Source organism: Ceratotherium simum, chromosome 15 (genome assembly GCF_057802395.1).
Source record: "Ceratotherium simum simum isolate JZ-2026a chromosome 15, ASM5780239v1, whole genome shotgun sequence".
NCBI lineage: Eukaryota > Metazoa > Chordata > Mammalia > Perissodactyla > Rhinocerotidae > Ceratotherium > Ceratotherium simum.
In genome coordinates this window covers 37,719,182-37,734,544 of record NC_141914.1, presented here as the reverse complement: position 1 = coordinate 37,734,544, position 15,363 = coordinate 37,719,182, and the positions used below count along the sequence as shown (strand labels likewise).

The window sequence follows — 15,363 nt, the reverse complement described above, 5'->3', positions numbered from 1 at the left end:
GCAAAAGCATTACTCTCTCTAGTAGGGAAGATTATCTGTCCTGAATATAAACACCTATCATTAAATAAAATAAATCAGCACCACACTGACTGTCATAGTAGAAAGATCACTGCAGAAGTAACCAGAAAACAGGGATTCACGCTTCAGCTCTACCTTCTACTATTTGTGATGATGAAGAACTGCACCAGGACCACAATTTCCTCATTGGTAAGTAGGAATAATTATGCTTACCTTAGTAATTCTGAATATCAAGTGAGAATAATACATTTTCTTTATATTCTACAAATCTCTATAGAAGCACTTTATAAATTAAAAATCTCTATATGAGATGATTGTTTTTTGATAATAACAATAGAAGTGGTAATAGCAGAGCAGTAGCAGTAGTATCTATCTTATACCAACATATACCAGAGGTTATTGTTGATTACCACACACACACAAAAAAGACAGTCCCCAAACATAAATATAGTTGGGTAGACAGGGAGAAAATTATTAAGTTGACATTATGTAAGTCATAATCAAAATTACACAGGACAAATGGGGTGGATTTCTGCCATTTTGGCTACCCAGCATCTCAACCTCGTCCTTAGTTTGTAGAATCGCTATTGTGTATGATTTGGAGCCCTGTCTCCTACCAGAGAAACTAAAAAGGAAGCAGAGGTGATCAGACAATTGTTCCTTCAGACCCATGGAAGGTACGGTGTGGCCCACGACCCCATGCTTGGCAAAGAGTGCTCTACTGAAGGTTTTTAGCCTGGAGATTTAAGCAGCAGCAACAGCTTAAATCTCATTTCACAGGTGGTGACATCTAGGGTCTGGTGATGGTGGTGCCAGGAACGTCTAGTGTCCAGTGGTGGCACTGGCAGCCCCCAGTAAAGAATGGCAGCCCTAGGGGGTTACAGAAGTTTGATGAGCATCACTCCCAAGTTCTTTACCAGGTGTAAATACGTAATTTGATCTGTATATTCTGAAGTAGGGGATTAAGGGATATAAGCATCCCTTACCACAGGGTCAGAAGGAAGGAGACAACACATTACTTGTTTCCTTGCCAGTACCATCTTGCCTTCTAAAATGCGATATCATCAAATCACCCTTGGTGGCAACAATTCCACAGTCTTCGCTGCTCTCACAGACGGTGTTGGTAGATGCCCGTCTCTGAGACAAACCCTCCATTGCTCGTTCTTATTACTGCTTCAGAGAGCTACAAATGGGTTTTCTTGGTCAGACAGTTCAATGCTTTTTGGCAGGAGTCACTCTGTGATAGAAATACTTGGGCAGTTTTCTGGAAGTGTCTTTGAAAACAGGCTTTCAGATCTCCTCCCAGAGTGAGGAGGACGATGGGGAGTGGGTGAGTGGCTTCAGAGGTCAAGTCTCCTGTGTATAAAATCACGGGTGAGGGGGTGAGTGAATCAGCCTCCCCAGGTTAAGGGGACCAGTGGACACAAAATGGAAGATGGAAACCTGAGTACTAAAAAGATCTTTGGGGCAACTGAGCGGGAAACGTGAGCTACCCACAGAATGGACTGAAAAGTCCTGCAGCTGTAATGATTTCTTCCGGCCTGGATTTCACAAAAATGGAGGCGTACCACTCGTGCTCTTACAGAGTCAACAAGATTCCAGGTACTTTTATTCTGTTTCAAGGACCTAAAGACACGGCTCTGTGTATCCAACCCAAAGCCTCAGGCTGAGATTTAAACTTGTTTTTTCTCGTGCCACTCTCCAGTATACACGACAACCAATGTCCAACGGGCTCTAATAAGAGCACTGCCTAGAGCTGCTATAAGGAGACCCCCCACCCCTGCTGGGGCAACTAAAGCTGAGATTTCTCTTCTCCAAGCTGAGTAATCTCAATTTTTTTCCAATTTTCTTCATGGCTTCTTTTCCAACCTTTAGAAAAAAATTTCTAGACGGAACTTTTTCCAGATGTCATTTTAAAGTCCCCCTAAATTGTACAGGATACTTAAAAAGATAGAGATATGGGGCCGGCCCTGTGGCTTGGTGGTTAAGTGCGCGCGCTGCAATGCTGGTGGCCCGGGTTCGGATCCCGGGTGCGCATCGAGGCGCCACTTCTCCGGCCATCCTGAGGCCGAGTCCCACGTACAGCAACTAGAAGGATGTGCAGCTATGGCATACAACTATCTACTGGGGCTTTGGGGGGAAAAAATAAAATAAATAAAATCTTTAAAAAAAAAAAAAAAAAGATAGAGATATGATTCTGATGTTAGCTTTCTTCTAATTCACTGTGACCTTTTCTATGCAAATCAAAATCCCTCATATTCTTACTGTTTTTACCTCTTCTCTCATGTTAAAAATAGCGCTATTTCTATAAGCAGTGCTTTGGAAAAGGCCAATCCTAGTTCACTTCATTTCTTTTTGTCAAAGAAGCCAGATTTCTCCCAAGATACTCTTGCCTTTCAGATTTAAGGCAGAAAATAGGGACACAAAATTCTGCAATATTTCCCCACATGCTTTAATTTTTGTAAACCTTAAAATTTACAGACTCATTTCACACAATTATAATTTCCTCCTATATTTTATGCTTCTTTGCTTCCTTTCTATTTTATCTTTTGCAGAATGAATCGGCTCATGTGCTTTGAATTTCTGTTTGTAGTATGTTGGAGTGAAAGTACCCTCTTATGCATTCTGCATTAGATACTTAAAATAGTTCACATTCTTAGAAGTGTACTTATCATATCATTGTAAATTAAAACAATTTCTAATTTTATTTACTGAAAATAAGAAATTTAATTTACTTTTAGTTTTTCTGACTACTCTTTCTTACTCTACACGATTTATAATACCCCTTCCCCTTATAAAAGAAAAAAACACTTTTTATGCACATAGACTCATTATTTTCTAATTTGGATCATGTATACACAGTTTTGTATTGTGGTTTCTGTGTGGAAAAACGTGAGTGTAAGTAGCAGTTCTTAAACATTTTAATCTTAGGACCCCTTTGCACTCTTATAAATTATGAAGGGGCTGGCCCCATGGCCTGGTGGTTAAGTTCGGAGCACTCTGCTTCAGTGGCCTGGGTTTGGTTCCCAGGTGTGGACCTACATCCTTCGTTGGCAGCCATGCTGTGGTGGCAACCCACATACAAAACAGAGGAAGACTGGCACAGATATTAGCTCAGGGCGAATCTTCCTCAAGCAAAAAGAGGAAGATTGGCAACAGATGTTAGCTCAGGGCAAATCTTCCTCAGCAAAAAAAAATAAATAAATAAAATTATGGAGGACTCTAAAAAGCTTTTGTTTATGTGGATTATTTCTATCAATATTTACTGTATTAGAAATTAAGACTGAGATCTTTAAAATTTTTCTTTATTAAATCTCTTTAAAATAACAATGATAAACCTATTACATGTTAACATAAATACATCTTTATGCAAAATAACTATATTTTCAAAATTTAAAAAATTTAGTGATTAGAGTATCATTGTTTTACAAATTTCTTTCACATCTAGTAATAGAAGACAGCTGGATTCTTGTATCTGCTTCTGCACTCAATCTGTTCTGATATCACATGGCATATGATAACCTCTGGAAAATTCTACTGTACATTTGAGAGAGAATGAGAGTGGACAAGGCAAGTAATATCCTATTATTATGAAACTAGTTCTGACTTCATGGACTCTCCCCCTAATGGTCTTAGGCACACCTAGGGGTCCCTAGACCACAATTTAAGAACTCCTGATTTAGATTATCATTTTAAAGACTGTATAGTATCCTACTATCTGAACGATCCATACATTTAGAATTTATTTGTGGCTAGAGTGATTTTAGTTATTTTGAAAGTAACTTTTAATTGTGTTTTGTTTTTATCCTTTGGAAGCGTATAGGATTCTATTTCCTGGAAGCTTAAAATCTTTACCAAAACATATCAGAGCATTGATATCTCCTCACAAGTTTTTCCAGGAAAATGGTGTACTGGCTCAAATACAATCTCTGATTCTAATTCACATCTGAAGAGTTTCTTCTATGTTTCCCTTGGTTATTGCTGCTCACCTTTTTGCTTCAAGCTTTGGGAGCTCTTATCATTCACAACAGAGACCTCTATTACAACTTTCCACGTCTGCTGCCTTCATTTACGTTTTATGTATCTTTTTGTTAAATTCTCCTGAATTCTATAAACGTGGCTCTATTTATCCTCCATGTTGCTGATTCAGTTTTCTGTTCTATCAGGTCTTCTTTTCCTTGCTTCAAAAAGAAATGATTTGGCTAACGTTTTGATTTTAAACAGGGTGTTCTTATTTAACAAACATGTAAAATATTTTCTTTTCTAATCTAGAATAATGTGAGTTTTCAAAAATTTTTGTTTTCTTTAATCTGTTTCAGCAGACTCACATTTATGTTTCATTTTTCCTATGTCACAGAATATTTAGATAGGTTTTAAGTTTGGGGTTTAGTTTTAAGATTTTTGTTTGTCTGTTTGTTTTGGTCATGGAATGAGATTTGCTAGTATTTATTATCGCTGCCTGGGAGCTCTGGGTCCTAAAATTCACCCTCAACATCTTGTTCAAATACTATAGAGAAAACCAACCTGGACCTAAATCTGAAAGGCAGGCAGGATCAAGATGCCACTCCCAACTTCTCCCCCAGAATTCCTGGTGGTAAGAGCATCTCATTAAAGTCTAGAGCCTGAGGGCATCACTGCCCCATGAATGATCATAAAGAATCCCATCAGGGCTGGGACAAAACTCTACGCGAATACAGCAGAAGCATTCTATGCTGTTCAGTGAACAAGGAGGATGGGACCTAGAAAATACAAGCAGAAGGAAGAGCAGGGTACTGTGGTTCTTGTCACTTGATTGCACAGAGAACATCAGGGAATGAAGTGCAATGTGCTCAAGCATATCTTTTGTGGTTACTGCTAAAGAGTCAGTCATTTTCAGGTGGCACTTTAAGAGAATTCTGGAGAAGCAGTGGTTGGTGTTGTCACCACTCCACTTTCCAAATTTCCTCTCCTATAGACTTCGGATCAGAAAAGGTTAGCTATTTACTTATTAATTTAATCTAAATCTATTTACTTATTAATTTCCTATGGGGATAGTTCTACCATGCTGGTATTTTTTCCTCATTCACATCAGTAGGGAATCTTCAACTTTCAGTAACAATTAATTTTTGTTAGCATCCTTTCTCAGAAAAAAATTTTTTCCAGGCCACAAAGCAAGATTCATAATATCATCATTATTAATAGTTACTGTTTTAGTTTCCTATTGCTGCTGTGACAAATTACCACAAACATAGTAGCTTAAAACAACATACATTTACTATCTTAGTTTAAGATGTCAGAAGTGTGAAAGAGGTCTGCAGAACTGTGTTCCTTCTGGAGGCTCTAAAAGAGAATCTGATTCCTTGGCTTTTCCAGCCTCTAGGGGCTGCCTACAATCCTTGGCTTGTGGCCTTTTCCTCCTCAAAGCCAGCCGTGTAGTATCTTCTCTCCTCTCTGACCTCTTGCCTCCCTCTCCTAAGGACCCTTGTGATAAACTGGGCCCTCCTGGAAAATCCAGAATAATCTCCCATCGTAAGATCCTTAATTTAATCATATCTGCAAAGTCCCTTTTGAATTTAAGGTAACATATTCACAGGTTCTGGGGATTAGGACGTGGACATCTTTAGGGGGCCGTTATTCTGCTTACCACAGTTACCATTTATAAAATGTCTTCTATATGACAGAAGCTTGTCGTGTAATTTCATTATTCCTTAAAACAACTATGTGGTTGTTTTACTGATGAGAAAACGGAGGCCGAGAGGAGTTCAGAAGACCTCTCTCTTAAACCCCAGGCCAGTCTATCAAACTGTCTATCTGACATCTCCACTTGGATGTCTAATAGCCCTCTCAAACTTAACACATCCAAAACTAAGTTCTTATGATTCCTCCCTACAACCTGCTCTAGCAGGAGAAATCCCCATCTCAGGAATGGCACCATCCTTCCAGCTGCTCAGGCCATTAGAATCATCCTTCACTCTCGTCTTTCTCTCACATCTCACGTCTGATCTGTCACAAAATCCTATTGGCTCTACCTTCAAAATATACCCAAAATTTGACCATGTCTCACCCTTTACATTGCTACCACTCAGGACCAAGCTCCCCTCATCTCTCCCTTGAATTATTATATAGCAGCCTTCTAACCGGTCTTCCTATTTCTGCCCTTACCTCTAATTAATATATTTTCAATAGCCAAAGTGATCTTTCAGAAAACTTAAGTGAGAGCATGTTACTCCTCCGCTCGAAACACTTCAATGCCTTTCTACCTCATTCAGAAGAAAAGCCAAAGTTCTTTCTATAATCTTCAAGGCCCTACATGATGTGACCTCATCTCCTACTCCTCTTCTCCTTACTCACTTCACTCCAGCCACATTGACCTTCTTGAACCTTCCAAGTATGCCCCTGCCTCACAGCTTTGCACTTGCTATTTTTTCTGTGTGGAATATCTTCCTCCAGATATTGGCATAATAAGCTCCCTCACCTCCTTCAGGTCTTTACTTAAATGTTGTTTTGTAGGAAAGCCTTTCTTAGCTACCCTACCTAAAATATTACCCACCCCCATCTCTACCATTTTATATTCCCCCTTTCTGCTTTATGTTTTATCCTTAGCACTGATCTCCAAGCTACTATATATATTACTTATATAATAGGTAGGCATATTTGTGAGTATACAGGGCAGTGCAGGATCCAAGTCCTCGTCCTACTTTCCCGACCTTGGGGATATAGCTGCTTGTGCTGTTCAAGTTGCTGCAGCAGGTGTTGTGTGGGGTTAGGCCTGTAGCTCCTAACTGGGGCTGATTTCTACTTTTATTTTGTATTTCTGGTCTGTGAAGATGAACATTAAATAAAGGGAACTGACTTTGGAAAAAAAAAAAAAAAAAGTAGCTGGTCTCCAAAGTGACCCTCAGTGAGTTTGGCCTCTTGGTATTCAAGCCCCCTCCCACGTTGAATAGGGAAGACCTGTTTAATGAATAGGATATTCAGAAAGATGGCATGTGATTCCAAAGCTAGATCATGAAAGACACTGCAGCTTTCGCCTTGCTGTCCCTTGGATCACTCTAGAGGAAGCCAGCTGCCATGTTGTGAAGACACTCAAGCAGCTCCAGGGAGAAGTCCACGTGGAGAGGAAATGAATCCTCTTGCCAATAGTCAGCACCACTAGCCATCCATGTAAGTCAGCCATTTTGGAAGTAGATCCTCCAGCCCCACTCAAGTTTTCAGATGACTATGGTCCCAGTTGATGTCTTGACTGCAACCTCATGAGAAACCCTGAGCTAGAACTCAACTAAGCCACTCCCAAATTCTTGACTCACAGAAAGTAGGAAAGAAATAACACTGGCAATCAAACCATGACTCACAATGAATGTAAGAGGCATCCTGATTTCAAAGATGTGGAAAAAACTATGTTTTTGAAGTTCAAAACTATGTTTTGAACTGATGTTCAAAAACATCAGTTTTTGAACTGATGAAATATGACAATGATGATATTGTCACTGTTGTTTTTGTCTCCATATAATCTCCATGAAGTCAGGGATTTTTAGTGGTTTGGCTCACTGTGATAGGCACAATGCCTAGAACAGGGCCCAGCACATAAGAGATTAATAATAGTTGCTGGATGAATGAATAAAAATTAACTTGCACAAGGCATATTGTTTAAATGTGGTGGACCTGGGATTCAAACTCAGGTTTTTGATTCTAAAGCTTGTGCTCTTTTATTGCTCATTCTTCAGGATATAGTCTATTTCCAAGATCTTCATCTCATTTTTATTCAATCCTCCTCTTTTACTAAGAAGACAGATATGGGAATAATAATATATAGCTAAAGCTTATGGAGTTATTACCATCTCTAGGACTGTTCTAAGCACATTGTATATATTAACTTATTAACTTTACCACACTATAAGCATATGGTAGGTACTATTATTATCCACATTTATGAGGAAACTAACACACAGAAAGGTAAGGTAACTGAGCCAAGGTCTCATAATTATTTATACCTGTTTGGAGTAAATAATTATAATATGTTCTTTCTTCCAACCTCACCAACTGGAAATCTGTTTATATGTCATTTTACAGCATTTGGTAAATTCAAGGTCTCTAAACGTTTTCTATTGTTGTACTGTTCACATTCCCTATTGAAACACAACAACTTCTATTTGTAGCTAATATCTTAATACATAGGAAATGAAAAATTGAACCATTTCCACACTAAAACTTGAAAACATTCCTTAAAAATTCTGGTTTTAATTCTTGTTTATATCACAGTTTCTAAATTGCATCTGAATATAATGCACTCTATGTGAACACCAGTGTCTATGAATAGACACGTGAACTATAATAAAAACCTTAAATGTGATTCACGCTTTGTATACACTTTCATTTAGAAGGCACTCATATTTGATCTTCATGGTAACATTTGAGAAGCTCTCAGGGAAGGTATTCTTTCCATGTTACTGATGAGAAAATTGACAGTCAAAGAAGTTAAAGTGTCCTCTTAAGATTACATGTGTAGGGAGTGGTCAAGCCAAGATTTTTCTAAATCTACTCCAGTTCCTCACATTGATCTAGACAGCTGTTGGCACGGTTTGTACTGACCTGAGGTAAGTAAGTCAAGTGCAGCAGGAACTCCAATGAGTCTGGGGAGAAGCTGAGTTCCTCTTCCACCAGGAAGAAGTCCTAGTGAGACTTCTGGGAAGCCAACTTTAGCCTATCACAGGTTGAAGGCATAAAAGTCATTAAAATGAGATAATATGTTCAGAGTCAAGGCAAGCACTCCCCTGGATTTCCCACAATCTCAAAAACATTGTTTCATAGAATTCAGCAAGAGTTTCTATCAGGCAAATTAGTGCACACCCTCTCCTTTAATTAACAGCATAAACAAAGCTGTGCTATCCCTAAGTCTTCATGTTGAAACACATCTCTAACTTCTTATACATTTTTTCTCTGACTCTCTTATGACCTGTCTCAGCCAACAAAAATAATAGTCTCCAGGAACAGCTTTACGGAGCCCTGAAAGAGCCAGGCAGCCAAGAAAGCAAAAAGACAACCCACAAAATGGAAGAGAATATTTGCTAATTGTATATCTAGAACATATAAAGAACTTTTATAACTCAATAATAAAAAAACAAATAATTCAATTAAAAACTGGCAAAGTATCTGAATAGATATTTCTCCAAAGAAGAGATACAAATGGCCAAAAGCATATGAAAAGATGCTCCATAGCATTAGCCATCAGGGAAATGCAAATCAAAATCATAACAAGATACCACTTCACACCCACTAGGGTGGCTATAATAAAAACGACAGACAATAACAAATGTTAGAGAAGATATGTAGAATACAGAACCCTCACACTTTGCTGGTGGAAATGTAAAATGCTGGAGCCACTTTAGAAAACAATTTGGGGGTTCCTCAAGGGTTAAATATAGAGTTACCATATGACCCAGCAATTCCACTCCTGGGTATATACCCAAGAGAAATGAAAATGCAGGCCCACAAAAAAACTTGTACACAAATTTTCATAGTGTCATTGTTCATAAAAACTAAGGAGAAACAAGCCAAATGTCCATCAGCTGATGACTAGATAAACAAAATGTGGTATGTCCATACAAGGGAATATCCTTCAGCCATAGAAAAAAAGTACTGATACACGCTACATCATGGGTGAACCTTGAAAACATTATGCTAAATGAAAGAAGCCAGTCATAAAAGACAAAATATTGTATTATTCCATTTATATGAAATGTCCAGAATAGGCAAATCCATTGAGACAGAAAGTAAATTAGTGGTTGCCTAGGACTAGGGGAGATGGGAGGTAGAGGATTACTCCTAAAGGGTATGAAGTTTCCTTTCTGGGTCATAAAATGTCCTAAAATCAACTGTGGTAACGGTTGCATAATTCTGTAAATATACTAATACACCACTGGATTATACACTTCAAATGAGTGAATTGTACTGTATGTGAATTATATCTCAATAAAACTGTTACAAAAAAAAAAAGGAGTTCCCCTTTAGTTGGTGGGTCATGGAGAGGTCCAAGGGCTAGGGTTAGGGGAAGCAAAGGGACAATCAGGGGGCTCAACGTAGCAGTTATTTACCAAGCAGAATGGACGTATTTCAACATTTTAACCACCAGTACTACTGTACTGGTACATAACAGCTGAACACTAGTGCTAGAAAAACCTGAGTTGTCAACTAGTAAGCTAACCGTTTAAAATTACCACCTCTGATGCTTATGACTATATTTAGAGTTTGCCCTAAAGAAAAGCCTCCAATACCAACCAAGCCCCATATGAAGCCTCAGCTGTTACCTCTGCATGGGCAATCCTATAGTGACAGCCCAGGGCCAGCTCTAGTCCCCCTCCTAAAGCCACGCCTTGGATAGCTGCCACCACGGGCTTCTCATTTCTCTGTAATTCATCTACTATAGGTCCCAATGTTAAGTCAGAGATCCTAGGAGCGCTGAAGCCATGGATATCAGCACCTAAGGACACAAAAACAAGTAAAAAAGAGAATTGAGAAAGACTTGGACTTGGTTATATAATAATAAGGTACCAGATAACCCTTAAGGCGTCTCTTTGGGCCCATGAAACACTTCATCCTTTGGCTGGAGACACAGTAAAGGAAAAACAGCCTGGAAAATGTAGAATGATATGAGAGAAAATCCTCAAAAAAAAAATCTTTATCAGGAATCCTCTTTCTTCTAAAATCTGTCTTTCCATATGATAGGTAGCAACTCTACCTTTAGAAAAATTAAAAAGCTCAGAGAAGGAGAATAGAGATTCTGAGACTGAGTCAGCCCATCTCATTTTTTGCATGATGCTGCTCACCAACCCTATTCAAAGAAATCTAGATCCATATCTTCGTTAAGGGCATGAGTCATTACAATATAAAATCTCAGGATAAAATGCATACATATTTTGTGAGTTACATACTAATCAACCAGGTTAGAATTATGTTTTGGTGGTAGATTTTTTGTGATCAGTAAAAGTAACAACATTTATTGCTTTTCCAAACTATAAAAATAAGATAAGCATTATGGAAAATTTGAAAAATACACAAAATTATAAAAAATATAAAGATCACCCCAAATATCACCCTATAGAGATAACAATGTAATATTTTAGTGAATTCTTAGTTTTTTCCCCAATGCATATATGTAAATTGCTTAGTGACTTTGAATAAGTTATTTTACCTTTTTGTCTCAATATCTATCTTTTCTTTTTTTTTTTTTTTTGTGAGAAAGATGAGCCCTGTGCTATCATCCGACGCTAATCTTCCTCTTTTTGCTGAGGAAGATTGGCCCTGGGCTAACATCCGTGCCCATCTTCCTCTACTTTATATGGGACACTGCCACAGCATGGCTTGACAAGCGGTGTGTCAGTGTGCGCCCGGGATCCGAACCTGCGAACCCTGGGCTGCCGCAGCGGAGCACTCGCACTTAACTGCTGTGCCACCGGCCGGCCGCCTCTCAATACCTATCTTAAATGACTGATGTGAGAATTAAATAAAAGTTTACTATAATATATATTTTTAACAATATTGAGAGCATTCTGTAAAATCATTTTTTATATTTTCCTTTTTTCACATAACATTGTACGTAGTGAACTGTTTCCCTATAGCATTATCTATTCTTTGAAACATTAAGCTTGGTAAAAGTTAAAAAGTTAAAGTAATTATTTCATGTTCAGCCTTTTCATCTTTCTTTTTCTTTGCTACCTGCTCCTCCTCTACCATCAACCCAGGGATTATGCTTTTTTTCTCACCAATCTATCATATTTCACACTCTAGTATAGTGTTACTTTTTTTTTTTTTTTTTGATTCCTTTTGGTTCTAGAGAAACGAGATGAATTTCAGTCTGAATCTTGGGCCTATCTTTCCCATAACTTTAAATTAAAATGATTTTTCATGTAATAATGGCAATTGACATTTCTTGGATAAATACATCAGGTACTGTGCTAAGTAGTTTCATATACTATCTCATTTAATTTTCTTAACACCTAGGTTAAGTAGTTTAACAATTCCCATTTTACAGGTAAGGATCTTAAGGCTTTGAGATGTAAGTCACTGATCAGACATATGACTAGTACCTGGTAGAATAAGGATTTGAACTCAGGCAGTTTGACTATTCAGCCCACATTCTTAAACGTTATACTACATTCTTCTACTTGCAACATAAAGTTAGTATTATTATTATCCCAATTTTACAGAAACCAAGGCACAGACAAGAGTATAGTGATTTCGCTTTGTAACTGTTTATTCCTGGCATATAGAAATGTAGTTAAGTTTTGCATATTGATTTTATAAACAGCAAAGTTGCTAAATTGTCTATTAGTTCTAATAATTTTCTGATTATTTCAGTTTTTCTACAAACACTCATATCTTCTGAATAATGAAGTTTTGTTTCCTCCTTTCCAATCCTTACATCTTTTATTTCTTTTTCTAGCTTACTGGGCTGGCCAAGGCCTAGAATAAATCTGAAATACAAAATGGTGACAGCAGCCAGCCTTGTCTTGTTCCTTTCTCATAAAGAAAGCTTTCGACTTACCATTTTGTTTGATGTTTGCTGTAGGTTTTTAAAAATAGATATCTTTTGCCTGATTAAGACATTTCTTTCGTGTACCTAGTTTACTAAGAATTTTTATTTTTAATGCATGTCAAATGTTATCAAGTGTTTTTTCTACATCTCTTGAAATAACCATATGATTTTTCCTCCTTTAATCATTTAATAGGATGAATTACATTTGATGTTCTAATGTTTAACCAATCTGGTATTTCCGGGATAAAAGTGATAGATTATACTTTTTATATATTGTTAGACTCAGTTTTATAATATGCTGTTTCAGATTTTTATATCTATGTTTATGAATGAAATTGGCCTATAATTTTGCCTTTTCATACCATCCTTGACAAGTAAGTGTTGGTGTCAAGGTTATGGTAGCTTCACAAAATGAGTTGGGAAGTGGACTGGGTTGAACAGTGTCCTCCCAGAACCAGTGCATGCAACCTTATTTGGAAATAGGGTCTTTGCAAATGTAATCAGGTAAAGATGAGATTATACTGGATTAGGATGGGTTTATGTAAGATCAGGGGAATTTGGACACAGGGAAGAAGGCCAGGGGAAGACAGAGGCAGAGATTGGAGTGATGCAGCAACAAGCCAAGAAATGCCAAGGATTACCAGAAACCACAGAAGCTGGAAGAGGCAAGGAAGGATTCTTCTCTAGAGCCTTTGGAGAAAGAATGGCCTTGCAGATATCTTGATTTTGAACTTCTAGCCTCCGGAACTGTAGAGAATAAATTTCTGTTGTTTTAAGTTGCCCAGTTTGTGGTCATTTGTTACGACAGCCCCAAAAGACTAATACAGGAAGTGTTCCCTCTTTTTTTATTCTCTAAAACGTTTGTGTAAAACTAGAATAATATTTTCCTTGACTTTTCCGTTAGATCTTGCCAATGAAGTCATCTGGGGCTGGAATTTACTTTGTGAGATTTTATTTTATTACTGATTCAATTTCTTTAATGGTTTTCTATTTCTTCTTGCATCAGTTTTGGTAAGCTAAATTTTTCTGCTTGTTCATAATATCTTCATTATCTTTTTTTTTTTTTTTTTGGCTGGGAAAGATTCACCCTGAGCTAACATCTGTTGCCAATCTTCCTCTCTTTTTTTTTGCCTCCTCAAAGCCTCAGTATATGGTTGTATGTCCTAGTTGTAAGTCCTTCTAGTTCTTCTATGTGAGCTGCCGCCACAGCATGGCAACTGACAGACGAGCAGTGTGGTTCCACACCCAGAAACCAAGCCAGGGCCACTGAAGTAGAGTGTGCCAAACTTGAACCACTAGGCCATCAGGGCTGGCTCTCCATTATCTTTTTAAATGGCTATAGCACCTGCAGTGATATCCCTTTTATCATTCTTTATATACATTGTTTGTGCCTTCTCTTTTCTTCTCAATCAGTCTCTCCAAAGGCTTGTCAACTTTATTAGTCTTTCAAAGAACTAACTTTTGACATTGTTCTTCTTCTTGCTTCACATTTTTTTTTTTTTTGTGAGGAAGATCAGCCCTGAGCTAACATCCATGCCAATCCCCCTCTTTTTGCTGAGGAAGACCGGCTCTGAGCTAACATCTATTGCCAATACTCCTCCTTTTTTTTTTCCCCAAAGCCCCAGTAGATAGTTGTATGTCATAGTTGCACATCCTTCTAGTTGCTGTATGTGGGACACTGCCTCAGCATGACTGGAGAAGGGGTACGTTGGTGCGCACCCGGGATCCGAACCTGGGCCACCAGTAGCGGAGCGCGCGCACTTAACCGCTAAGCCACGGGGCCGGCCCCACATTTGTTTTCTATCTCATTAATTTCTCCTCTTTATTATTTCCTTCCTTCTACTTCATTTGGGTCTATTTTACTGTTTGTTTGTTTTGTTAGTTCCTTGATACAGATGCTTAGCTCATTATGTTTCAGTCTTTTTTCTCTGATATATATCTTTAAGGTTACAAATTTCCTGCCAAGTTTTGCTTTAGGTGTATCCCTCAAGTAATATATATTGTGTTTTCACTATCATGCAGTTCAAAATATTTTCTAAATTCTATTCTAATTTGTGCTTTGACTCAGAGGTTATTAAGAAATAAATTTAATTTCTTTTTTTAAAGAAAATGCATTTTTAATTTTTCTCTGTTATAGTTCTGTTGTTTTTAAAAGAGCAATGCTTTTATTTTATTATTTTTTTATTGCAGTAACATTGGTTTATAACATTGTATAAATTTCAGGTGTACATCTTTATACTTCTATTTCTGCATAGATTACATCATGTTCACCATTAATTTATAAACATATGAGCATTTCTATTTATATTTTTGTTATTGATTTCTAGTTTAATTGCATTGTTGTCCAAGAACATATTCTAAATGAAATTTATTGAGATAAGCTTTCATGGTCCAGGATCTGGTCAATTTTTGTAAATGTTGCAGATTTGAGAAGGATATATATTTTCCAATTGTTGGGTATACTGTTCTATTGAAGTCCATTAAGTCAAGTCTGATAATCCCTAATGCTTTTCTAGAACAACAATTTTTTACGCCCCTGAACTCTAACTACATTTTCTCCTACCTCCTTTCTTACAAAGAAATATCAACTTCTCCATAATTCTTTTTTTTTTTTTAAAGATTTTATTTATTTATTTTTTCCCCCCAAAGCCCCAGTAGATAGTTGTATGTCATAGCTGCACATCCTTCTAGTTGCTGTATGTGGGACGCGGCCTCAGCATGGCCGGAGAAGCGGTGCGTCGGTGCGCGCCCGGGATCTGAACCCGGGCCGCCAGCAGCGGAGCGCGCGCACTCAACCGCTAAGCCACGGGGCCGGCCCATTCTCCATAATTCTG

The 15,363-nt window shown here is 37.8% G+C and overlaps 1 protein-coding gene across 1 annotated transcript in view; it reads right to left on the bottom strand.

The window, feature by feature from the left end:
* Positions 1-15,363, bottom strand: part of EHHADH (enoyl-CoA hydratase and 3-hydroxyacyl CoA dehydrogenase) — a 42,135-nt gene that overhangs the window by 20,943 nt on the left and 5,829 nt on the right. Inside the window, exons 3-4 of the mRNA XM_004424625.3 lie at positions 10,302-10,474; positions 8,587-8,698 (exon numbers count right to left, since the gene is read on the bottom strand). Coding sequence (XP_004424682.1) covers positions 8,587-8,698; positions 10,302-10,474 — 285 coding nt within the window. The remainder of the gene's footprint in view (positions 1-8,586; positions 8,699-10,301; positions 10,475-15,363) is intronic.